General features: G+C 37.6%; 1 protein-coding gene across 6 annotated transcripts in view; it reads left to right on the top strand.

Annotated features, from left to right (window-relative positions):
* The first annotated feature begins 667 nt into the window (after window positions 1-667).
* CCDC73 (coiled-coil domain containing 73) overlaps window positions 668-26,316 on the top strand; it is a 77,916-nt gene continuing 52,267 nt past the window's right edge. The window contains exons 1-4 of one of the 6 annotated variants that reach the window (XM_064657058.1): window positions 668-788; window positions 11,996-12,126; window positions 17,676-17,722; window positions 24,159-24,313. In XM_064657058.1, the coding sequence (XP_064513128.1) occupies window positions 24,182-24,313 (132 nt within the window). In that variant the 5' untranslated portion in view covers window positions 668-788; window positions 11,996-12,126; window positions 17,676-17,722; window positions 24,159-24,181. Of the gene's footprint in view, window positions 789-11,995; window positions 12,127-13,495; window positions 13,744-17,675; window positions 17,723-23,254; window positions 23,285-24,158; window positions 24,314-26,316 lie in introns of those variants that run through there. The other 5 variants (XM_064657059.1, XM_064657060.1, XM_064657062.1 and 2 more) reach the window with 5 other exon arrangements.

Raw genomic sequence — 26,316 nt, 5'->3', positions numbered from 1 at the left:
GAATTGCTTATGTATGCCATGTGGGGAGTGGATGTGGATCCCACTCCTAATCCCAGCCCTGCCTGTATCAGAGGAGTGGACTCTGATACAGGTGTGGACTCAGGTGTGGACTGAGAGGTGGATCAGCCTCATCCAAAACTCTCTGCTGGACCTCACCCCTGCTCTGAAGATGGAGGAGTGATGGTGCAGAACTGTGGTGGGAGAGGCCCTCAGAGCTCTAACACTCACCAGTGGTTACTCAAATGCTTTTGTCTGTGCAGTTTTTAGCAGAAAATTTGTGTCTTCTCTCTGTGTGTGCATGGGTGCTTGTGCAGGTGTGGCGGAGGCTTTTTAAACCATACCACACAAAACATAAATGGTATGAATTACTTATTATTGAGATGCAATAAGAAAATATTGTTATACAGTGGAAATCAGGACAGGGTAGTCTTTGCTTTGGAAAAGACTGTAACTTTCTCCCGTGTGTCCCTCTGAGCTCAGGCTGTGTTGCAGTCTCTGTGATCTTGAGGACTTGTCAGTGAAATCCTCACTGAGGGTGACTATCCAGGTAAATGGATGTATGAAAACTCTGTAACATGTTTATGTGTTTGTCTCTACAGGAAAATGAGTGAGAAGCTTGTAACAGCAAGCACTGTAACAAGTGTGCAGGAGTCCTCGAGCTTCTTCTTATATCTTCTTGTGTTAGGCCATCACTACACATCCTTATTGAGACACAACAACAAAGAAAGGCTCAGTGAGGTTTATCCCTGCCCACCCATCAAGTGTGGATTGATTCTGTTATTCCCAAGGTAGGAGCCACCCCTGTTTCAGAACCATACCTGAATTTTTGCTGTCCCAACCTTAAGACTCAAGTTTGCTGTTGAAAGCAGCATTACCACAGCAGGAATAAAGGCAACAGTGAACACAGCTCAAGTTAATTATTACATAAGGAAATATTAAAATTTTAGGGTTATGCTATAGGTAATGACTAAAAGTGTGCTGAAGTTCTCATTTGTTGCACAGATCATAGAAAAGATAGATATAAGTATAAAAGGGTGCAGTGAGTGCTCAGGGTAAATGGAGTGTTTCCTGTGTGTATGCAGTTTTTAGCATGGCAGAAAGATAAGTATCTTCTACATGTTACTTTCCTACTTGTGAAGTAATTTTTTCAGGTAAAAGAGCCTTGATTAACAAGCTATGTGATGAAGAAGCTCAGCAAGATGGAATCACCATTAAAGATGTTATTTTCACCAACTTTTTCAGATAAATACCAATGTACAGTATAGTAGATGTGTAATTAGAGGTATTCTGAGAGATGAAAAATAGGAAATTAATTTATATAACTTGATTTTAACATTGGGAGAATATATAATTCATATTTCTAAAAATATCTCTAATTTATTTGCCATACTAGCTAGCATGCTTGTTTACCTGTATTTTAAAACTTCACTTGTTACAGTGAAGTTTGGTAAAATATTACTGGAGAAACCAAATATGGTGCTGTTGAATTGAACCAGAAGTGTTGTATCACCTCACTAGAGGAGGATGGTGCCAATCTAAGATGTCTATGCACCAATTATTGGGTTTTGCATATATTGATTACTTTGCTGCAAATGAATAGTGGTGTATTCATTTTTAGTATTCATGTTTTATTTTTAGTATATTAAAGAACAATATGCTTTACTGATTTTTGATTGGGAGAACTTTGGGTCAGGAATGCATCTAATTCCTTGCTAGCAGTGTCCCATTCAGATCATCCTATTCAGGATTTTTTTTTTGGTATTTGATATAGAATGATGAAAATTAACACCCTTTATCTCACCCCAGTATGCAAATATATCCTACCATAATCTGAGTAATAAATTTCTTATTGTTCAGTTTCTCATGTAGTATTTATCAGTTGATATGGTAATGAAATAACACAAATTTATAATTGAGAATGACCCTTCTCATCAAGGAAATCTGGAACTGAGTATATCTGGTTCATTCTTTGTAATGGTTTATTTGATGTCCTGAACCAAATGGTACAGATTTGTACTTTATTCAAAACTATTTGAAGTTCTTAAATTTGTTAAATCAATTTTTGTCCAGGTAGCTCGATTTGGGAGTAATGCTTTTTTACTAGGGGTAATTGAACATAACAGATTTTAATTATTGATTTTATACAGGTAACATCAAAGGGCTTTGACTATCATATGCAGCATTAAACATGTCAACAAGCAAGTGAACCATATCAGTATCTTGGACAAACTTGTTACCCCATTCCTCACAGAACATGTTCTAGGGAAGGGTTTTTCTAGACCAGGCCATATTTGAAAAAGGCAGTCCCTTATACCTTCCTGTAGAAATGCCTGGTTTTCCTGTTATATTGGTTGGTCTAATAAAAGACATGATAAATTGTTATATTGTTTGACAAACATATAATTTATTAAATCTTTACTTGGAATCAACATTATTATTGTAATGATGTTATAATAGGTGTAATGATGTTATGTGTATTGTAAATGTGCTTTGATTTCAGATACACACCCTTTTTAGTTAAGGCTGTCACTTCATCCCCACAAGACGTGACGAAGTCTTTTAAGTGTTGGTCATGAGATTCTTTGCAGTTAAGAAGTTGAATTTAGCTGGTTAACTTTTGCTGAAGTTATTGCTTCTCTCCTTCAGAGGACTATTGGTGATTTTTCAAATTGAAAAAAAATTGTTGGCACAAATATCCTATGGCACTGTAGGGGGAAAAGAAAGAAACATGAAAAAAATAGGGGTTTAGTAGCAAAATAGCTGATTTTAGGGACAGATTGATAGATAAATGTCAGTTGTTAACTTTCAGGATGAGGCAGGATTTTTCAAAAACAATAAAAACAAAAAAAAGCCTTTACACAAATTTAAATATTTAATTATTAACCACCAGGCTGTCAGGATAACTTTTATTGCTTGGAAATAATCACAGAAACTTGTAATAGCGCATAAATAACAAAAGTAATTATACATGCAATTAACAAAGTTTATTATCATAATACTAATCTTTATGGGAAACTTTTTCAACTAGAAATGCTTACAGAGGGTCAGTAAAAGCCTTGCAGGGCTCAGTTTCACACGTAATTGCTTTTGTGTTCAGCTGTTTGAAAGGAAATATAAATGTCACCAATGCTGAAGGGGACACAAACCCCCACTCTGATTTCAGTAACGGGCCCAGTGCTGTCAGCTCCCACTGCAGGCACTGACAACTCTGCTCATCCAACAGGATTAAAATTCTGCATTGTCAGTTGCTCAAAATATTTTCAGGTTGCAGCAAGTTTAATAAACCCAAACTTTTTCTTGCCATAGGAAAGACTAATAGGTCATGAGACTTGCATGTACGTGAATTCTGAGGTGAGAATTCCAGGAAATGGTCTCTGGAAAACTGTCAGCATAAGTTGGTTCATTTGAAACAATGTGCTCCCAAATGTACACAGGATAAAAAAATATCGTGTCAAAGGCTTCTAACAGTGTAATAAAACTCTGCTTCTGGCTTCTCTTGGTACAGTTTTGTCTTGTTTTGGTGAGCTGCTTTTTGATTAGTGAAATGAGCCTCGTTGGGTTTGGTATTTAAGGTCGCTGGGCAAGGACAAAAGTTCTTGGCCTCAAGAGGTGGGAGTCTCATTGATGAAGGGAGGATGTAAAGCAGATGGAACCAGGCTCTCTTCAGTGGTGCCCAGGGACAGGACCAGAGGCAACAGGTACAAACTGAAACATGGCAGGTTCCTCCTGAACACAAGGAAACTTTTTTACTGAGGAGATGATGAGGACTGGCACAAGCTGCCCAGGGAGGTTGTGGAGTCTCTGTCCTTGGAGATATTCAAAGCTGGCAGTAGGTGGTCCTGCTATGGGGGGACCTGGGGACTAGATGACCAACCTCCAGAGGTCCCTTTCAAGCTCAACCATCCTCTGATTCTGTGATACTGACTTCCAATAGAGCAAAACCCCTGATTTTTTCCCCCTTACCCCAACTTTCTGGGATCTGGGCCTCCTATTTAGCTCCTGAGCTATTTCTGTTGTGTTACTTTCTTGCCTCAGTGGCCCATTTCTCTGTACAGTTGAGATCTTGGACTTAAACGATTTCCTGTCCCTGCTCACACTAGAGGGAGCTCGGTGGTGGCCTTTCAGCTTTCTCCTACAGCTCTACTTTCATTCGTGATTCTGAATGTTCCTGCTGAGGATCTGTTATCAAAGTAGACCAGACAGAGCTGTGTCTTGAAAAGGTTCAATTTTCGAACAAAACCGAGCTTTTGAGTTGTTTGTAGGTAAAGTAAGGTAAGAGCAGACTGACAGCTTTGGCTGTGTTTTAATTTTGCTCAGCTGCAGCAGCGGTGCAGGATTCTGACGTGCATGAATGCAGCAGATATTGATATTTCTGTTATGCTTGGCTCTTATTTTGGTAGCTGTGGAGACGTATTTGTAAACTTTGTGTTTGTTGCTGTGATACAGGCAGTTTCTATCTGGTATGTATTTGGTTGATCCACAAGGAACTTGTTTGTGATTGTGGTAGGGTTGCTTGAAGGCTTAAGGTGGTAAAGGGATTTTTAAGTTTTCTTCAGACACGTAATCTTAAAAATTCAACTTATTTTCATTGGTGAGTAGAAGCCAACTTTAACTGCTTATTTTAGGTGCTTTAATCCAAGCAGATGGAATGATTTTTAGGGTTGATAATAGATCGTGTTTTTACTGTTTTTCAAGTTTAATAGACATTGGCATTAACTTTTTCTTTCCCCTGCATAGTGTGATATTGTACTGCTCTTTTTATATTGATTTATATTGATTATAGTTTCTGGAAAATGGCTTAGGATGTTACACCCAGATAAAAAGCAAAGTGAATATTGTTGAATTTGAGGAAGCAATCAGTGAGAGGTTTTGTGTTTTTAGTCCAAATGAGAGAATGCCCCATTTGTGAGGTAAAGCTCTGTTGAGGATGCAGTCATTCTTTGTTGTGGTCTAAAAGCTGATTCTAAACACCCTTGAAGACTAGACAGAAGTTTTTCTGAAAAATGTTATTAAGATCAGTGATGACAAGCTGCCTAAATAGTCATTCTGCCCAAGAAAATATGCAGAAAATTTAGGTAAGCAATCTCCCTACAAAGACCAGTCCAGCAAGAAGTACTGGTACAAATTCTTCTGCCTCTTTTTGCTTTATGGATCCCACTTTGTTTCCAACAGAATAGTTTTAGGGACAGCATCTCAGGTGTGTATACAATTCTTGACATCTATATCAGAGGCAAAATATTTCAGAGTGGATGGCAAACTAATGCTTGGGGAGTGTTTCTTCTCCAGGACATAATCTGTGTTTCTCTAGGCAAGTAAGAAAGCAATTCCTTGACTTCTGCTTTAGCTCAGGAAAAGGAACATTGCTGAGAAGTTTGGCTAGGGAGAAACTGTTGGATAAATGAAACTAGATCCCTTAAATCAATGCAGTGGCTGATAAAGAGCAGGTAGGAGGCTGTGTGGCCATTGTGGCACCTGTAAGGGTGCTGCAGTTACTGAAGGGGAAGCTCACGTGATTAAGGAAGAACTAGATGAGTTTGGATCAGAAGTCTGGTCATTGGTCTTGTGTTCTAAATATCACAGCATTCCTATGATGCCATTCTCAGCTGACTTATGGGTGTGCAATGTGCACAATGGCAAGGATAAAAAAACCACAGTCTCGTGTTGTTCCAGTCATGCAAAGCTATTGTTGTGTATTGGAAAAGGTTGCCGAGCCTTGGCAAAAGATGGATCAAGGATGCTTTCTATTAAATTCTTTCTTTTCTTTTGTGTTCTTTTTTGTTTTTTTTTACTTATCTGGAGATTGTAGAGTTGGATATGAAAAGTCTTCCGGTGTTTCCTTGATTCTTGTTCTCGGGGTGCAATTTTTTGTAAATTTAACAAAAAATTACTGGAAGAAGGAAATAATATGGTGGGTTCTGTCAGACCTGTGACAGAAGGAGTTTTTGTGACATGGAGCATTGCAGGGCCTTCAGCAATCTCCTCCATGAATGCATTAAGCAATTAAAACAGCAATATTGGTAAAAGGCTATATCAGACTTCCAGTTTTGGTAAATGCTAAACCATTGGAAAGGGCTTCCACAACAAAAGTAACCATTTTAATTATGATGTGGATAATAGATTTTTCTTCTTTAAGGAAGAGGGGCTTTGGTCATGCTTTCTTTGATTATTTCACTATTACCTCATTTCTTGAGGTAGTTGAGATCTTGTCTGCTACTTAATTTTTATACAGACTTCCTTTTGTTCTGCTTCTTTCTGTTCCCCTAAAAGAGAGTTAGAGTTGAAGTTTGTTTTTACATCTCTATGCATTAATGTTAAATTCTTTCCTTGGCAAAGAATACGTCTTGTTTTGTCTTTGTAAATTATTACTAACATATTCACAATGATGCTGTGTGGACTCAGATTTTTTTTTTTTTCTTAACAAGTTACTAATCATGCAATAAATTACATAAGCAAGTGAAGAACTTGTTCTGCCTCTTCCTCTCAGCTGCATTTTGCAACTTCATTGTCAGCAGTTTTGAAAGAGCAGAGCTATGTCAGTGGAATGGATTAAGCAAGTAGGTTGAATCATGGTGTGTGAATGCTTCTGAGACAGTCTTGCTTTTGTTCAACATAAATCTTGTATATTTAATTCCCCTGCTCTCTGTGTCTACAATTAAGATGTTTGTTTAGTAAAACAAACAAGAACTTCCTATTAACTTCTACTAAGGAGATCAGCTGTAATTTCCCCTCATTGTTTAACTACTTGCTGTTTTCCAGCTTTTTATTCTCTTACAGTTAGGTTGGGTTTGTAGTAGCTGCAGTGCAATTTCAGAAATAAATGTCTTCTGATTTATTTATTAGATTTTCTTTAAGAGAAGAATAACACAGTAGCTCGTGTGAAAGTTGCTGGAAGTCGAAAAGTTGGCCAGTTGAGTTTAAAAATAAAAAAAAAAAGATGCAATTATAATAACCTGTGTCTCTATTGATACAGTTTGGGCCATGTTTACTGATTTGTGCAGGGAGGCAGAGGCCCCATGAGATAGCATGGACTTCTAATTGTCATTGAACAAAGCATGAGAAATTTTGTTCCCTGTTTAGTGCACTTGAAATGGAATGAAAGCACAAGGAGATTTAAGTTGTAGGATTCTGTTATTAATCTGTTATGAATTTTCTTACTCCTTTGAGCCTCTAGGCCAAAAGTGCATGAAGGACTTGCTGGTTCTAAAGGACTGACAAATCTGACTTTCCTTGTGTTATAAGTTCTTGGATTCCACTGTGGTGGAATCATTATTGCCATCAGTAGTTTTTTTTCCAATGCTGAAGTGTCCAAGTTCTCTAGGAAAAGGCTTATGACTTATTTTTTTTTTAGATAAGAAAGATGTTACATAAAATGTTTATACTATTTATGCAAGGAAGCCTAAATTAAAAAATCCTACTGGCATAAGCTCGCTTTGAGTTTGTTGACTTTGCATAGAAGAGTATTAAAGAATAAAAATAAAAGAATATTGTGATGCAGTGGTGGAAGTGTCCCATATGAAATAGATTTACAGTAAAAACAGATATAAAAACTGTGAAGGCATAGGAATGCTTTTGGATGCTTTGTAAATTCCTCTAAGTACCAATATACACATGATGACACCTCAAGGTGCTTTGCTTCATTCTTCAAGCTAAGTCCATGATGGTTTTTAAAGCTATGGTTTCTTGTTAGAGCAACCAAAAGTCATTTTTGATGCATATGTATGAAAGCACAGACACTTAGGTACACAATACAAGCTGCAATAACAGAGGTACTAAAATAATACTGAGTAGGAAGAAAGGAAGGCTAAACAATATGCTATTTAATGGTACAAAAATTACTCTATAAAACTGTTTTCAGATACTTTTTTCTACAGACAGCTTTATTACATTGGGTTTATATGATCACTTTTTTTGCATTTTTTTGATAACATCACAATATGAAACAACAAAAAAGTAACCACGTAGTACTACCAAACTGCTTTGAAAATGCCTGTTTAGGATTAATTTAGAGAATTCTTTCAACCAAAAAGTATGTGTATATATTTATCACTTTAATAAAGATATATTCAATTAATTTTGAAAACCAGAGTAGAAAATTAATTTCCCTCCCACAGTCTTAATGAAGAAATAAAGAAACTAATTTCCCATTGCTGTTAGAGGGGTAATCCACTCCTTCACATATTAAGAAATTAATGTAACGCATCCAGTCAGCCAAAGAGCCTCTGATTCTTCCCCTCCCCCCAACCTCTTACACCAGCTTATTTTGTGCAACACAATTATGGAAAACAAAACTGAAGGAGACTTCAGTCTTTTTAAGTCTTTCAGATTTCAGTCTGGGCTAATTTGAGGTCTGATGCTGTTTCCAACCAAAGCACCACCTGAATGTTATGGTACTTGTTAGTTTTGGTTTTCTTTTAACAAAAAAGTTAATAAATTTAATACTATTACTACTACTACTAATATAAACACCCCATACCCATTTTTTTAAAAATGCTAGAAAAATGTTAAAGAAGAACTGTGACTGACTTTATATACCTTTGTAGGGTTTTATATGATAAAAAGTTATCCTCTTTATTTGAGCTAATTACAGAAGAAATATAGTTTCTTACCTTTATTTAATTTTATTTTAATCTGATGCCATTTTTTAAGGCTAGAAATATGTTTGAGCAGAGTTTTATTATTGAAAAATAGGTCAACATGTTATTTTAAGGTATTGGACATGAGTATTTGAGAGATGTTCAGAATTACAGTACTAGAAATTATGTTCCTAAGACAGACTGTATTTTACACACATAAGCAGCTTTATTTATTTGTTTATTAAATGACACTCCCTGCACAAGAGAGGCATCAGCTGAGAGTGTGAGTGCAGTTTATGTCCTTAATGTAAGAAAACTATGAGATTATGTTCATGTTCCTTTAAGGAGGCAGTTTACACTAGAAAAAACAACTTGTTTTGAAACTTGTCACTTGGAGCAGACATTTTTGAGGGTTAATCTTTTTTTGATGGTGAGTGTTCAGTGAAGCAGTTCATTGTGTGCACAACTTGTGAATGGCATCGCTGATAGCAAAAAGCTACAGGGTAAGTATACATTTAATTGATTTCTTGATCAGCTTTGCTGCTGCAACAGCCAGAACAATGGAGCTTTATTACCCATCGCTGGTTAGTTGGTTGGTTGGTGTGAATGTGGCATAATTCAGAGAATGGGGAGATGTCCAGAGCAAGGAGCAATGAAAATACAGCTGCTCTAAGATCATCTAACACATAAAGCTTTTTGGAAAGACTTGAGACTGTAGAAACAACAAGGATTTAAAAACCAAAGATAGGAGTCCATAGACAATTTTTTGGTTTGGAGAGATGATGGAAAGAAATTAGTTTCCCTCCTTTTTTTCCCTTTTTCCCACTCCCTGGTTTGAGCAAAAGTAACCAAAACAGTGTAGGAAGAGCTACAGATGTACAGAAAAGGGAAAATAACAACACAAAGGTCCATTGCACCAGACAAAGGTGTGCCTAGGCTGTAATACATGAATTTTATTCATTTGGGCTGTCGTGAATGTGAGGGGATAGTGCGGGGGAGTAACTGTGGTACCTGCAGACACAGTCTGTTCTGCAGAGGCCAAATGAGAAGAGAGGCTAAAGTCAACCCCCTCTGATAAATTCTCAACAAACAATTCCTTCCCTGTGTGCCAAACCAAAGGAAGGCAAGACTTTTTGAATCTTACCTTCTTCTTCAAAGATAAGTATTTATTCTCTCCATTAAGGGAATATTTTCTTTAATTCTCCCTCCATAACATGTGCAACATTATGTCTCAGCAGTTAACCTTATCATCTGTAAGAACCATTGATTCCAACAGGAGTGCTCTATGAGAAGAGCACCGTGCCTTTCAGGACTGTATTCCTGGTTTTGCTCTGTTATTGTTTTGATATTTGATGCAGCTGTATTAACTATTTTCAAAAAATTAATCCCAGTGGTTAGTTCTTCTAACGTCTCTGGTAGATCTTGTTCACAGTATTTCAGTCTCTACGTGCTCTGATATTTTCTTCTATAGATTTATTTCTTGTAAACTTATCTTACTTAGTTATAAACCATCACAAAAAGGCTGATGCTGAATTAAGAAGCAGAGGTCTAAAAGCAGTAGTTAATAACGTGGAAGAACAAATCAGAAGTGTTTGGGGACAAATGTTCTGTTGTGGTTCTGAGAGCTTGACACACAAAAACGTGAAAGTCTGGAGAACAGTCCACTTGCTGCAGTCCATCTGGAATGGAATTTTCCTTCCAGATGCATTGGTCTGATCATGTTAAGGAGTTACAGAAAAATTGTTATGAATGGGACAATAAAGTTTTGTAAACACAAAACTTTTGTGAATAGGAGAACTGTTCCCATTTTCTCTCTTGGGCATCTTTCATCATTTGACCAATTGTATACACCAACTGCATTTTCTGTAAGAATTTGTGGTTCCATGCTCTAATTTTAAAACAACCTGAAGTGAAAACACAAAGTTAATATTTTCCTTTAATGTACTATGTTCAAATTACCTCAGAGGGATAAGTTTGTACATAAGGAACTTTAAAACAAATTAACCAGTGCAACACAAATGGATATAACTGCAAATATCACTTTCTAAAAATATGACTTGATGGATTCCAAAATTGCTAAATGAATGTCACATTACTATTTTATGAAATATCTCACATTAACAATGATACTGTCAGTTTTAAGTATAACTTAACTGAATTCGGGTTAAATCTAGCAATAGCATCTGCTGAGAAAGAAAAGGCATTTATTGAAACATAGCATGTGATTGGCATATTTCCTTATCAAGTATACATTGTGCTTAAAATATGGGCACATGATCTAAAGCAAGTAGATGGATGCAGATTTGAGATGACACTGAAGATTTTAAAATTAACTTGTTTTTCCTTCAGAATGAGATTTTTTCTTTTTTTTTTTTTAAGTATACCTTTGCATTATTAATATTTGGAATTCCTGGTGAAAACCACCAGAGCAGTGATAAAGGTTCACTTAGTATGTCAATCTACTGAGACTGCCAAATGTATTTGGAAGACTGGAGTGCTGTGCTGAATCACAAACATCATGATTTCTAGCAGCAGCCCTGGCCAATATGTGGTGATCTGTTTTTATTTGTAGCACTGTCTATAAAGTGCAGTAGGAAGGTCAGCCCTCTGCTCTGTTCCTTACACAGCTTCCAGCTGTGGCCTTGGCAGGAATAAGTCTCATGTTACTGGTGACAGTCCAAATTATGTCCCCTCTAGCAGATCTAGATTACCCATTTCCAAACTTCTGCAGAAGAATGCCTTCTGACTTGCACTTCGGAAAATATTACATTTCCAGGTATCATTGTTTCAAAGAAATATCTTTGGATTTGCCAAGTAAATCATTGGATTTTGGAGGGGGAAAAGGCAACTCATTCCACAGTGACTATGTTATTTTTCCATAAAATGTGATTTATTTGTAACACTAAATATATATAACTATTTTCTATCAACTTTCTTGAAAACACAGCATGCAATATACAGAAATGATGCTTTCGTGGAAGTTCATGCTGTTGTTGAAGGCAGTAATCCAGGTGAAATGCAAACAATCTTGAGTTAAAAACAAGTAACTTTTTTGTACATTTATATTTGAATTTTAGCATAGAGAGTATCTTCAAATTTGTTTTTTGTTTTCTTTGAAGATAGGACATACATTTCTGCAAGTTAGTTTTATTCCCTATTGTCCGGGTAATGAAATAGTTACTGGAAACCCATTTATTTCTCATGTTCTTCAACCCATTTATTTTTGCCTCTTTCATGTTTGATCAAGCAAAAGTAATGAATCCTAATAGCCAGTTATTGGATGACTTCAGCTTGCATTCCACATTAAATGTAAACCCTTGATAAAAAGTTCCTGCATACCTTTTCCTTATAGCACATTGTACTCCTATTATACTTTGCCTGACTTGTATGACTTTGTATCCCCTTTTTCCTCTGATATCTAGGCCTTCTTCCATGCAGCAGTTCAGCATTGATTAATTAATGACACGAAGACAATTATAAAGATGAATGTTAAGTTTGGCAGAGAACTGCTTAATTGATAAATTCATAAGATGACACCATGGTTGCCACGTAGGTAAGAACTAACAGCATACAATTTTGAAACTGTTCTTAATGAAACTTTAAAATGTTGTGGTATTTCGTATATAGTGCTGGATATAGTATTCCCAGTTTTAATTCTCTTAGCATTTTGTATGAATATTGCAAAGCAGAGTTGGACAAACCATTTTATACTGTCTGATCTTTAAATAATTCAGTTGTATTTAATGTGTTATGCTTGTGTTATTTGGTTCTATTTATCTTGAAGTCAGTGAGAGAGGAGGGTGGATTAGATTCTTCAGTCCAACTAAGTATTTGTGTAAATAAAAGATCAATTCCATTGAAAAGTGAAGATTCCCTGGCAGATCTTCCTGAACAGATAATATATTCCAGTTGTGTATTTTCAGTAGTCATCCAGTAATACTCAAAAAAGCCATGACCTATGGGGAAAAAACATTCTCAACCAACCCACTGCTCAGCTGCTCCACCAGCTGAAGCCTTGTGTGTGTTAGCTGAGGATTTTTGTTGTAATACATCTGTGAAGTCCATTTGTGATAGACAAACCCTGGGACTCTGACTCGTGAGGATTAACTTGACCATGTATTGAAAAGGACATCCAGTGTTACATCGGCACACGGAGCGTTCCGGAGGGTCAGTGTCACTGCAGCTTTCTGGCATTACTGGAATAAGCCTTCTTGGGAATGTTCCTTCTCCTTAGTGTCATGTGTGCTTTAACTAGCCGTAAAAACCAAATAATATTGTTGTGGTTTAAAATGAAATAGAGAAATCTAATTTTTTTGTGCAAAAAGAAAAAAAAAGCCCAAACAATACAATCAAATCTCCAGGGAAAAATAGTACAAAGCTTGTAGTAAAATACTCATACACAAAGAACTACATATGGGATGAGGACAAACGGTATCTGGTATGTCTCAAAACCCAGACTGTCTTCTGGGTTCCTTTCACTTGAAAATGAATTTACATGGTATCAGCAGAGAGCAAAGGATTTGGGGTATTTCTGTGCTTTGCTACATTATGATCGTGCCCAGCACAGAGCCCTTCTGCCCTGAGGGTGTCAGCCCCAAGCCCTTCTCCTCTCACGGTGCCTGTCCCAAGCCTTTCTGCCCTCATGGTGCCAGCCCCAAAGCCTTTCTGCCCTCATGGTGCCAGCCCCAAAGCCTTTCCACCCACATGGTGTCAGCCCAAAGCCTTTCTGCCCTCACTGTGCCTGTCCCAAGCCTTTCTGCCCTCACTGTGCCAGCCCCAAAGCCTTTCTGCCCTCACGGTGTCCTCCCCACGCCTTCCTGCCCTGTCGCTGTCCCACCTCCCTTGCGCTCCCTCAGGGCGCCTCGGGCTTGAGGGCGGCCGCGGTCGGGCCTGGGAAGGGGGCGGGTGCTTGGAAATACGTCTCGTTTCCAGGGAGATTTACACTTCGGAGGGGAAAGCGTGAAGTGTTCTGGTTTTTGTGTGGTGGGAGCAAAGTGAAATTAGCTGCGTTACGGGCGTGTTGCTGTCTCTGCCCGTGCTCCACCGGCTCCCTGAGGGGGCGCGGCCCCGTTTCTGCCCTGGAGCCGCGGCTGCTGCCCTGCAGAGCTGGGTAAGGTGTCGGTGCTGTTCCTGCTGGAACCTCTACTCCGGTGAAACAAGGTGTGTGTGTGTGTGTGTGGTTTGGAATTTTTTAAAAAGGCAGTTTTCCAGCTGAGCACAGGAAGCCGCCACGCTCTTGGGCCTGTCCTGGAGAGAGCGGTGTCTCTTTCCTTATTTTTAATATGTAGGGCTTAGTCTCTTACTTTTTGCATGGATTGTTTATGCAGCGCCCATTCCAAAGTCTGGAAATACTTATTTGATCTAGTCAGGCTGCTTGATTCGTGGCATATGAAAAGTTTTGTCCTGCCACAGGTCTGTGAGGAAACTCCATTAGCGCGTTAACTGCATTAACATCTCTGTCAGCACCTCTTCCAAGGCTGTTCTGAATCCAGATGGACCAGAAAGTACGGGAAAATTTCTCCTGCTTTCCCTGTGAGCCTCTCCTTGCCTGTATATCCTCACACAGTTCACTTGATGCTCATTGCATTCATTGCTTGTGTCTGGTTTCCCCCATGTTCCAGCCCTGGTTTGAAACCCTGGTGCCCTTTCTGGTTTAGTTTCCTTGGATGCCCCAGTGCCAGTTGCCATACATTACCAGCCATGGTAATGTATTTTTTTAGCTGAAAAAATAGCGTGTAGCCAACAGTAGAGTGCTTCGAGCTGCAAAATTTTTCTCAGTAGGAAAATTTAAATTTGTCATTCACTCAGGAATTCCTATAAATATGTAAAACATCCACATTTATTGAGTATTTTGAGTAAGATCTCAGTCGTGTGCCTCATGTTCATGGTAAAGGCTAACAGGAAAAAAAGTTCTAAAAGTACGTCTTCAGTGTGTTTGTGTCATCTTTAAAGTGTTGCTGTTTTTTGGTTTCCTATGTCTTTTGAATTCAATTTTTTATCACTGTGTTGTGTAACTGTTGTCTTCTAATGCTCTTTACAGGAAGCTCATGCATTCTGTCCTGCAAAAGTGCTGTTCCCGTTGATGTATTAGGTTGGGTACCCAAAGAGGGAGGAGAACCCCTGCCTGCTTTCTTGCAGTCTCTGTTGTTCTGGAGTTTTGGGGGTGCTGTGGCGTGAGCAGGAGATGTAAAACTTTGTGTTCTGGTTACAAGGCTGTTCCTTGCCTTCTGCTGCCGTTCCTGATCTCCTGTGGGAGCTGTTCCAATCCCGGTGCTGCAGAGATTTCCTTACTTTAAACGAGAGCTAGATGCACATATACAGAATAAGGGAGTCGTTCCTATGATGAGATAGGATTTTTTTTTTTGGTCACTAGTATTAACATATGCTCAGGCAGCAAATAAACGATTTTCATATGTTATGCCCCACTGAGATAATAATTGAGTTCCTTTTGAAGCTTTGCCATAGGGATACCAAAATATTTAATTAGTTGAGGAATGGTTTGTAGAGGAAAAAGTGGTACTTCTTGTCAGACACCTTTAAAGGAAGAGGGAAGAAAAAAGAGAAACAAACTGGCCTTCAGGGAAATAATTTTTTTTCTGGATATAACATAGATACTTCCAAAATGTTGGAAGGAGGTTCCATATCAGCAGTGAGTGAACTTGCTGACACAGGAGATCATTTGCTCCTCCTGCTTCTGTGTCCCTAATCTTTTGGATTAGATTTAGGCAAGAGAGCAATTTATTCCCCTTAATGAGACTGTCATGTAAGAAACCCTCCACAGCTCAGTGTGGTTCTGAGTGATGCTGTTAGCCTCCCTTAACTGATAAAACTAAATTTCACAGGTCTTTATATTTCTCGTCTATGGGGATGGTTTTCTTCATTCCTCAGCGAGAATATTTTGAACGTTCATATTGTATTTTTTTGGACTGATCCCTTAATTGATGGTACCGTGTCTATTTATTTCCTTGTTCTACACTTGGTGTAGATGTTTCACGACTATAACCATGAGCAAGTAGCAGCTGCCACATGGGAATGCTACCTGAATAAATCCATATTTTTTGCAGTGAATCACATGTGAATGAGCTCTGAAAGCTGCAGTTCTGCTTGCTTTGTGCTGGCAGAGTGCTGCTGCTGGACGGGGAGATTAGCTGGGGCTCTCATTGCTTCTAAAACCTTAGTCCTTGCACAAACGTGCGTTTGGGAAACGCTTCGATTTCTGTTCCATGGCTTTAGCTGCGATTACGGTGCGTGGAGGACGGCACAGTTCGGTAGGTTGTCGACTAGGTGGCAGTATGGTGTTTAAAACGGGCATAAACGGCTTTTCGTCTCGCTAAAACTCCTCTGGCTTTTTCTGTGCCTGTAAAATTTGGGTAAATCCATGTTCTGTTAATACCTTCAACAGCTAATGCCTCTACACTAATAGCTAACGGGATGCTGATTAAATATTGAAAAATATTAGGATTGAAAGGTTAGGGAGAAGGAGAATTTAATCCCACATACAAACATGTTATAAGTAGAGAACAATTTTGCAGTCTTAATTAGAGTGCAGCTCATATAGTTTCCTCTTTTAATTTGAGCTGAAATGAGTTATCTTTTTTTTCCTAGTTTCTTAATAGTATTTTTACTTGTGGTTGAAAACACCTTCAGTTATTATCTGTGGTCTTACCATAGTATTACCCTATAAAAGACAGACACAATATATTTTGTAATTACTTTTGATTACAGAAAGTAAGGATCTTGATAACGTGTTTATGTGTTAGCCCTACTAACCAACTAACATGACATGAAAATTTTAGATCACCCATTTTTGGGACATGCTTGGACTGGCTAGCTTGTGAAAGGTTATGTATTTTCATCAAAAGAATTCAAATTACTGAAGGCAACCTCTTGTTCAGTAGTAGGAAAAATTCACATTCCAAGCAATGTAGTGCTTGGACATTCAGCTCCAACCTCCTAAATTTCATCCAAAATCCAACAGGTAGCTAATACAGACTCTGGAGGAACTGACAAAACATAACTCTTCAAGTTATGTTTCCTAGACCTCTGTATTTGATGGGAGTAATCTTTACTGGGTTATGATCTAAAAAGCTGAATTGGAGCACCGCAATAATTGCTTGAAACACTATCACATCAAAATGAAGTATTGCTGATTGAATAAAGAAGACTCTCAAAGGGACTTTCCCATATGCTTTCTGGGTCATCAGTTTGGTCTTCTCAGCTTTCCTTCTTTTTTGTTCTTTTTTTGTTGTTGTTTTTTTGGCATCATATGATGAGTGTCCGTATAACAAGCTTAGCTGGTTTATTTAACTGGGTATGAAAGACAGATGAAGATGTTAACCATAGCACTGTATTTTATAATAATTAACTTACCTGCACTCCCTAACAGTTCATTAATGTGTTGAAACAGAGTTGGAAATGTGGAGGGAAAAAAAGAGGGAAAAAAAGAGGAAAAAAGAGGAAAAAACACAACTAAAACCTTCCAGGCAAACTAGTAGAAGTAAACAACCAAACGAGACCAATTGCTCCTTGACAAAGAAAACCTGAGGGTTCTAACAGTGGAGAGTTCTTTATCCAATACTTTTCCCACAGTTTTATTAAACTCTAAAACTTTGGAAGGTGATATGTCACCAACCAGGTTGTTTCAGATTACTGGTGAGTAATGATGGCTTTGTCAGCAAAGATCCTAAACGTTTTTGAGGACAGTTCTTGTGCTGTCTCATGGAGGTAACATTGGTTTCCACCTGGACAGGACATGATACTTTCCCAGGCTTTGACAAAGGTAACTGTAGAAAAGGTGCAGAGCTTCCACAATTAAAATCTCTACACTTATCGAGAAGTTAAACAAATGCCATTGAATTTAGGCCAGAAACTGCTGGTTCCATTGATAAGGGCAGTTTGATGTGACTGTGACTGTTCTGTCTTTGGAAAATAAGAAGCACTTGCACATTCACAAATCTCTTCCTTGGCTAAGATGAGCTGAAGTGTAGGATATGTACTGTCAGGAATAAGTCTGTTATTTTAAGTATTCAGCTGTTAGAGTGGCAAAGAACAACATCTTTGCTTTCTTTGGTAACAGGCTTTATGTTTTATGCCTTGTTTCAGAATTCCTGCCACGAGTCCTCTAGACAATTCTGCCCTGTGTTGCTAAGGTAAGCTAAAAAAAAGTGTAACCTCAAACTTTGGGAAAGAGCATGAAAAAGGGTAGATAGAGCCACTTATTGAGAGAGTAGGCACAGCAAAGTATTATTAATCCATTAGTAAAGGGATGGGAAATGTTCTCCAGAAAAACCTGGAAGAAAAAATCTGGTTCCACCAGTGTTCAAAGGTGTATTGTGCAAACAGAAATTGCACACCAATGGTAACGTTGTACTTGACTCCCACAGTATAAAAAGCAACACACGATCCAAATCTGTGCTCTGGGCTAATTTAAAAATCCTGTAGTTGCCAGGTCGAGGAAAAGCATTCCTGTTCACTTTAATTCAGTAGAAGAGAATTATAACTGGGTTTTTGTTCGTTATAGACGAATAGAGAGGTAGAAGGACCTTCTACCCAACCTAGGACAGCTATTCTTTCATTATGTGTGCTTATGTAATGTATGAATAAGAGGAAATCCCATGGGACTTTAGTAAAAATCAATATTTATTTAGAATGAATATTAGCATAAGGCGGTCCTTTAAAATTAGTACTTTGCATTGGCAGTACTACTTGATTTGCTGTGAAATTTCAATAAGTCATATAATTTTCTGCATTCAAAAACCACAAGCCTGCCTCATCCCTCCTCCAAATGATTTTTGATTTAATATCACCACTACAGAAATACAAATATCAGATTTTTATTGTCTTATGGTTTTGAGTCTTTAAAAGGGTCTCCATCTTGATATTCTGTTTTGAGGGAGAACAATAATTGTTTGTAAATGAAAACCAATATATTTGTGTATTAATCTTAGCTTTTAGAAAGAAATTGTCTTATGAGGTTGACAATACATTTTTGAAAACTGAAAAATTTGGGATTTTTTGAAATTCCATTGAAGAGTTGCACTTCTGGACCTGTACAGATGGATTCTGGGTGGGAAAATTCACTGTGTTGGTTGAGTTTGGGTGGTGTCTGGTGTACACAAATAGCTGTTTTTCCTAAAAAAAATGGTATAACTCTTGTTGGAAGATGTAGGAGAAAATGAAAAATAACATTTATCTATGAATCCCTAAATTGAAAAATTGATTAAGGCACGATTGAACATAACTGCATACAATATTTTTCAGCCTGTAAAAGTTTGAAAATAAATAAGCCTACCTACAGAAGAATGTCTGAATCTAAAGTATATATATAAAAAAATAAGCCAATTGTGAGAGGGAGAGTGCTGTCTTCAAAAATTATTTTTTTTTTTATTCAAAGTGATCCCAAGAAATTTAAGATGGGTAAAATAGGTGTTAGGCCACTTAAAGGCCACCTTTACATTTGGGTTCTTAGCAAGTCAATGGTTCTTAAAAAATGTAGCTTACTCTGGATTTCTTTTCTGCAGTTGCCTTTACATGGGCAACGTACCAAGTTGTCTTATAGTCCACATTTTAGAGCACTGTGTGCCAGGAGATTTTCTTACCCAGGAATCTTACCAGGAATCCCACCTGGCTTCTGCAGCCAAGGTGTGAGACAGACATGATGTGTGGAATCTGGAAAAGGATGAACACCTGCTTTTGCTTCCGTGGTTTTTTCTGGTGAGCTTTTCCTGGCAGAATCCTGGAGGCTTTTAGACGCCTCTGGTACAACTGGCTGCTTGTTTTCTGATTCCTAAACTTATTGTGGAAGCTATAGCTTCAGAAAATTGTGATTGAACTTAAGGATTTATCTCGTCTTTATTTTTTTGAAGATAACAGTGGGTTGTAGTAAAATCTGCTTTTAGTTCTCTCCAATAAAGGAAGATGTTTGAACAGTATAAAAAAGACATTTCCTTGGAAAGTGAAAATGTGTGTGAGACTTATTGGCTTGTGTTTTTATGAACCACACAGTGCCTCTAAATGTATTTTGGTCTTTAATGGTCATAAAGGTAACCTTCTCCTGAGTAGGGTGATTATTTATAATACTTATGACGTCTCGTATAAAACTCAGTCATACTATGCCATTTCTGTGTGTAAATATTTTTCAAAATAATTTTATTTAAAAGCAAACAGTGTTCTATACTCCTCAGTTTAACATCACAAAAATCTGAAGCATGATTGTTAAACTGCAATCTGACTTGATGGTTCCACAGCAGGACTAACATCTTGAAAATACAGTAACTCATCATATTTAGATTTAAATTCCAGCTCTTGACTGGACACAACTATGTCTGTGGGTGTATTAGGTGCCCTGTGTACCTGGATGAATTTATTGCAGTTTTGTACTGTTGTACTGCAGTACTTTTGTCCTTTTTTCCCCAAACAGTTGTAGGAATGTTTCTTACAGGTAAGAAGTCAGTTTTAGTGGGCTGCACCTGAAACACAGAGGTGATAGAGTTCATTCTTATTCCCCATTCTGCATCTTATGGGGACAGACATATTTTTATGGCCATCCCTTTGATCAGAAGTTACTGAACTTAAGCAGGTAAAGTTTGTCCAATAATAATTTCATTCCTGAGCTTCACCAAGCCCAGATTTAATCCTGCTTCAGTGCAATTTTTCTGGAGGCAGCATTCGCAAACACCTTGGATTGTTTTAGGGCAGATGTTTTGCCTCCTTCTTGTGTGTATGTAAGTACTGATAAACAAACAAACGAAAATCAATAATTACTTACCAAGGTTGATACGTGCTTAAAAATTGATCCAGCCTATGCTGAAATGCCATAAATTACCCCGTTTCTAAAAAGAAACTCAGGGTGTTGCAACAACTTATCTGAGGGGGGGTTTGTAGAGAAATATTATGGAATTCTGCACACATGCAATATTGGAATGTGTGAAGTGAAATAGCAGGGGGACTGTGTTTCCAAATAGTTTTTTTTTAAGATATTGCTCCCAGTTGCACTTGGGGCATCTGAATGCCTTAGTTAATATCCAAGCCTGCAGTTGTTATTGTGGTAAAATGATAGTGTGAAATTGCTGCTGTTATACTATAACAATAAGGACGTGACTCATGTATTTTATGTACACATGCATTCAACTGTAGTGACAAATGGCTTCATGCTGTGTGATTAAATGCATATTAGCATTTGCCCTAGGCATTTGATTATTACCATCTTTACTTCATTACATTACCACACTGTATGGCCATATAATTTATAAGATAATACAGACATCACTTTGTTGCTGATAGGAATTATTCTGTTTTATGGATGGTGTCCTTTAATTTTGCCTTTCATGGATTATAAAATTGGTTAATATCTGCTGAAGTGAATCACTGGAGAAGCAAATAAAGATGTTGGCCTCGGGTCACAGTGTCATTTGTGATACTGGCAAAATCTTACAGCCTCATTTATCCCTGTACATGATTGATAACACCATGGGTTAAATGGAGAAAGCTTTGCTTCCATTAAAGGATCATCATGAATGAAGACCTCCCACTTAAAAGTCAGGCATGATGAGAAGACAAGAGACTATCTACAGGTCAAATTAAATAACTTAAATAATTTAAGTGGAATGACAGTGTAATTTGTTCATTCTGTGTTATTACCCTGACCCCTATCAGGCTTATAGGCTAACTTACTTTCTAGTGTAGGGTATTTAAGATGTAATTTTTAATAAGTGCTTTTCAAAGATATAAAGCCCTTTATAACACTTAAAAATGTGTTAAAATGGATTTTTTTAATGTGCTTTTTAAAAAGTAATTTTTGTCCTTATTTTGTTAAATGTAAAGCAAATAATAGGAAAGCAAATATAGTAAATGCTTCAAAATAGGAACTTTTACAGGTATTCTGACAAATACCAATTGCTAAAGTAAAAATGCATCTCTTTGGAAATATCTTTTGATTACACAAGAATTTTTTTAAATTTTCTGTGATGAAGGGCATTTATTATTCATCACGTACCTCTGCAGTGGCTCTAGAGGATTGTATTGATGTGTGATATCGAAAGTAGGCATTTTATCAGTCTGCTAGGTATTTTAAAGTATTTTGTAACCTTATTGTTATATTTTGTGTATTTTAGTTTCTAGCCAAGCAAACTCGTGTGCAGGTAACTGAGTTCTTTGATCTCTCAGTGCTGGAAGAGCCCACGGAGGTGTCTGGCGCTGAATTCCGAGGAGGGCAGGAGGGAGTGTGTCTAACACACACTGTTCCTTGCAGATTCCAGCAATAGGCTGGGAAGCATTTTTTGTTGCAGTTTTGGAAAAGCTGCCTGAGTACAAATTGCCCGTGAGAAAATAGTACTGTCAGGATGAAGGGATGGGGGAAGACTCAGTGAGCTTCACTCAGGAAAGAGGGAAGGCGTTTATCCTCACTCACGGCTCAGGGAGGGGAAACCTTGTTTGTTAAGTGCTCCTGCTGAGATCACTGAGCTGAGAGAAAGCCCATGGATGCCTGAGGCCCTTTTTCTTCTGTCCCTCAGAGTATAGCCTTGGTTTGAAAACATCCCCTTGAGAAAATAATTCTCAGATTGCTTCTGTGATGGGAAGGAAAAATCAGAAGCCCTGGTGTGTATCAGTTAATGTACATTCTTCTACTGGCTGACCTGAATAGAGATTATTTCATAGCTGAAGTTCACTTCTTCAAGTGCACCTGCCTTTGTGGGATGGATCCTTTTTCTGAGCCAAGTTTTTCACAGGCACTTTTAATTTTTTTACCCCTTATTAACACAGGCTACCAGGATTCTCCATGTGGTACCAACACTGTCTTGTAGAAATCCATCACTTTAGGATTGCCCAACTCCAAACCTGTAATGTCACCTGACAGCAATGGAATTAGAGCATGTATCATTATATTTGCAAAAGTGTCCTCTTCAGATCAAAATACAGGATGAGTGAAAGTGAAATCAAATGGCTCTCTGCCTAATCTATTGGGCATAATATGAGCATTTTTATTGGATTTGTAGCTATGATCATCTCCCAGTACTTGATATCAGAAGTTTGTTTGTGGTAGTTCTTCATGAGTTATTGGTGCAACATCTCTCAGTAAGGAAACAGTTTTGAAAACTTGGGTGTAGCAAACAAAATTTTCAATGTGCTTTTGGGAGAGTGTGAGTTCACCAATTCTAAATTCTTTGGCTAAAATATAAGTAGTGGGGTTTTTATCCTAATGTTTTTCTTTAAAAAACCCCGTGTCTAAAATGTATGCAGATTGCCTGCACAGTGCCTGATTCATGTTGGCACATTGACACAACAGATTTGCTGCCTGAAGTGGTGCTTGTTTATACATGGTTCTTATTCAGACTTGATTTGCTGCCTCTTCAGAAGTCCTTCAAACACACACATTTTGACACCGACAAAAGAATTTATATATTTCATACTGAGCAGTTCAGTGTTGGTCATATGTTTGAAAATGAAAGGCAAAAATGAGCCTGATTTGTCTGTTTTTAGCAAACCCATTGTTTCACTAACAAAATAACTTTGGTGGTGGGGCAGCTGAGCAAGGAGTCAATCTATTATCCATGACCAAGCAGCTTAAACGTGATCTATGTGAGGGGTTTATTTAGACAACAGCAGAAAAAGTGGTGAGCCCTGATTTGTAGTTGTTATGGCCCCATGATACAGACCAGGTCTCTGTTCTTCCTGCAGGAATTCTTTCCTAGAGGTTCTGTGGCAGCAGCCAGGTCAGTCATAACTCCTGTGCTCTAACCCTACCTCTGTAATTCTTAGTGCAGAGACACACACAGGGTGTCTCTGGGAGGGATAGTGTCCTGTATTCTAGTGGACTGGTGAAAATTCAGGCTCAAGAATTAAAAATTATAATCTGGGAAGTACAGATGAAGTGTGTACACTTGTTCTGGTTTTGTGAATAAAATGTGAAATAAAATTTTTGTGAATAAAATGTGAAATAAAATTTTTATGAATAAATCACCTCTGATGTCACTAACAAACATGCTTCATCCTAACAGAGGCACCTGGGGCTCATGTTAGCACAACTCCTTGCTTGACAACAGTTGATGCAGCTGGTTTAGAGTGCAACATTTTGATACTTGATCTAGTAGTAGCAGAATCAGAAAGTTTTCTTGTTAAAATTCAGAAGCAAGGACTGTGAGAATTACCTTGAGTTCCTAATTTCAGGCCAGTCTGAAGGTTTCCTTTAAAAGTGAGCCTGTGTTGTGATTTTTGAAATCTTGTAGGTAGGCAGTTACTTTTTCATGGCCTGATGCATTAATTGCAGCACCTTCATGCCAGTGCAGGGCAGGAGATCTGGAAAACAACCCGTGCTACTTCTTTCTGCTCATCAGTCTTTGTTTTTAAAACTAAAACCAAACCAAAAAATAAAGGGGAGAAGGAAAGGAATACTGTGGATTACTGATAAAGCTGTTTGTTTTCTTTTACAATATTGCACACAAATTTGAAATGGAAATATTGCTAATTGCACAGTGGCTGCAGTTGGTACTTTTACTCTTTTCAAAAATGAGTTCGCTTCCATATTTGCGAGTTTTGCAGTTTGAATGTTCTCTTAAAGATAAACTGGAGAGGAAATGCACATCTTAGTTTTGCAGAAACAAGCTGGAAGAATGGATGAAGACTTCAAAGCACAGGCACTTGACTCCACTCTTCAGAGTCCATCAGAGACGTTACTTTCCATTCGACTGTTGGACTTCAAGACGAGTTTGTTGGAGGCAATAGAAGAACTGCGGATCAGAAGGGTAAATTTGTTTGAATTGCTTTTAGTGTCTTTGTCTTGTTTCTGTCTCCCTGTGTGTAATCAGAGAAAATGCTGCAGAAGTGTGCCTGTATTTTAAGTAATTCACCAGCCAGGGTTCTGTTTAAAAATATCATAGGCTTAGGTAGTGTCTGTATTACAAATTTCTCTGTAGACACCACAAAGACAATAGGGTTGTAGGGGAATGAATTTGGTTTTCCTGTGCTAGTGTGCAGAGTTGATGGTTGATGACCAGGCTATTGACAAAATTATTTACATTAAATTTTTGTATTTCATTGTAGTTCTTCTCTTTAAGAACAGACTTTGACAGAAAAGAAAGAATCCAAGTAATCGCCTAGTCCCTAAGTCTTTCTCTTTTCATAATTGATTTGGCATTTGGCAGAAGAGCAATGATTTTTGACTTATTTTTGTCCATTTATTTGTGCTTTTCAGAATTACATAAGAGGACAAAGAACTGCTGTGATAACTTTATTTCACCATTTTTAAGTTGCTAGACTATAAGCTAGATCCCTGCAATAACAGTGTATTGAGTATTCAGAGTGGGGGTATTTTGTTTTTTAACTGTGAGTTGAATCATCTTGTAGTACCAAGGTAAAATTGATTCTGCACTGGTGAAGGCAGCTGTGTTTTCCTGTAGTTAATTTTTCAGTTGTATTTTTCCCTGGTTCCTTTTTCAGCTGTGTGTGTGTGTAAACATTTGGTACTGTTTCCCCCCTCAGTGTTCCTGAACTGTATATTGTGTATATTGAAAGACTCAAAGTGTATCTTGCTTCATTTGATGAATTTGACCTGTTCAAAATATCTGTATTATTACTTTTAAAATATTAGTATTGATGACATGCTTGATTTATGCTTATTTTGATCTAAGTTAAATGCTATAATCCTCTCTTTAAAAGCCATAAACAAAAGAATGACTGCCATAAACAAAAGAATGACTGCCATAAAATAAAAAGTAGAAAAAGGCTGCATGATGCTGCCTTCTTGGTGCAGTATTGTTGAAATCCAGCATGGTCTGATCCCCAGACCTGTGTTACAATGGTAGTGTTTAGTCCAGCCTAACTATTTTTGTATTAAAAAGTAAAGGCTGAATAGTTTATTCTAATAATTGCAGTATTATTTTCTTTATAAGATCTGTTAGCTGAATTCCATTTACATTGTTAACTTAACCTTGCATTTTTGATGCACTTGGTCAGAGCCTGCAGTCTTTATGGAGTGCTCTGGAGTTTCATCTTTGGGGATTTTTTTGGGTTTTTTTGGTCTGTTTTTGTTTGTCTGCTATACTACAAGATTACATGACTGTGATTTTATAAAAGTCACCCTGTGAAGGTGAGTAATTTTTTGCCTTAAATGTATTTTTAGTTTCAAAATTGATGCAAATGCCAAGAGTCAATTCCACAGTTAAGATGTGGCCATAAGGTCCTAAAATAGCTGTGCTTTCCTTTACCCTAAAAATATATATATTTTTTTATATTTACCTGTTTAGGTGGAAATTTAGGTAAAAAAAAGGTTGAGCATTTTACAGGCAGCCAGTTTGAAATCTTCAAGTATCCCTGGATGCATCTTGTTTTGTTTTGATTTAACAATCATTTCAGGGCTGCTTGCTTAGTATGTTTGAAATTTGGAATATAAAGCACTAATATTTTGAACAAGCAAGGGTTATAGAATAATATGGCTATGCCTGATGCCATCTTTTTAAGTAGAACTTTGTATGGATGTTTTTGCCCCAAAAAAACATCTACAAAATCCTCTCCTGATTTTAGGTATGAATTTTTTACAAATTCAACCAACATGGGGTTATTCTGTTAACCAGCCCTGAGAAGAAGGTAGTGCACAGGCCAAACTACAGGGGGAACTCAGAGGATTACTGGGCTTGTCTTGCACCGTGCTCATTTTTCCACGGACAAGAAAGAAACATAAAAACTGTGTCATCTGCTCCATAAGAAAGCAAAGGAAAAGTTGCAGTTCTGCAGGTTTCTTGCTACTTTT

This window comes from Pseudopipra pipra, chromosome 6 (assembly GCF_036250125.1).
Source record: "Pseudopipra pipra isolate bDixPip1 chromosome 6, bDixPip1.hap1, whole genome shotgun sequence".
Lineage (NCBI taxonomy): Eukaryota > Metazoa > Chordata > Aves > Passeriformes > Pipridae > Pseudopipra > Pseudopipra pipra.
This window is presented reverse-complemented; position numbering and strand designations above follow the sequence as displayed.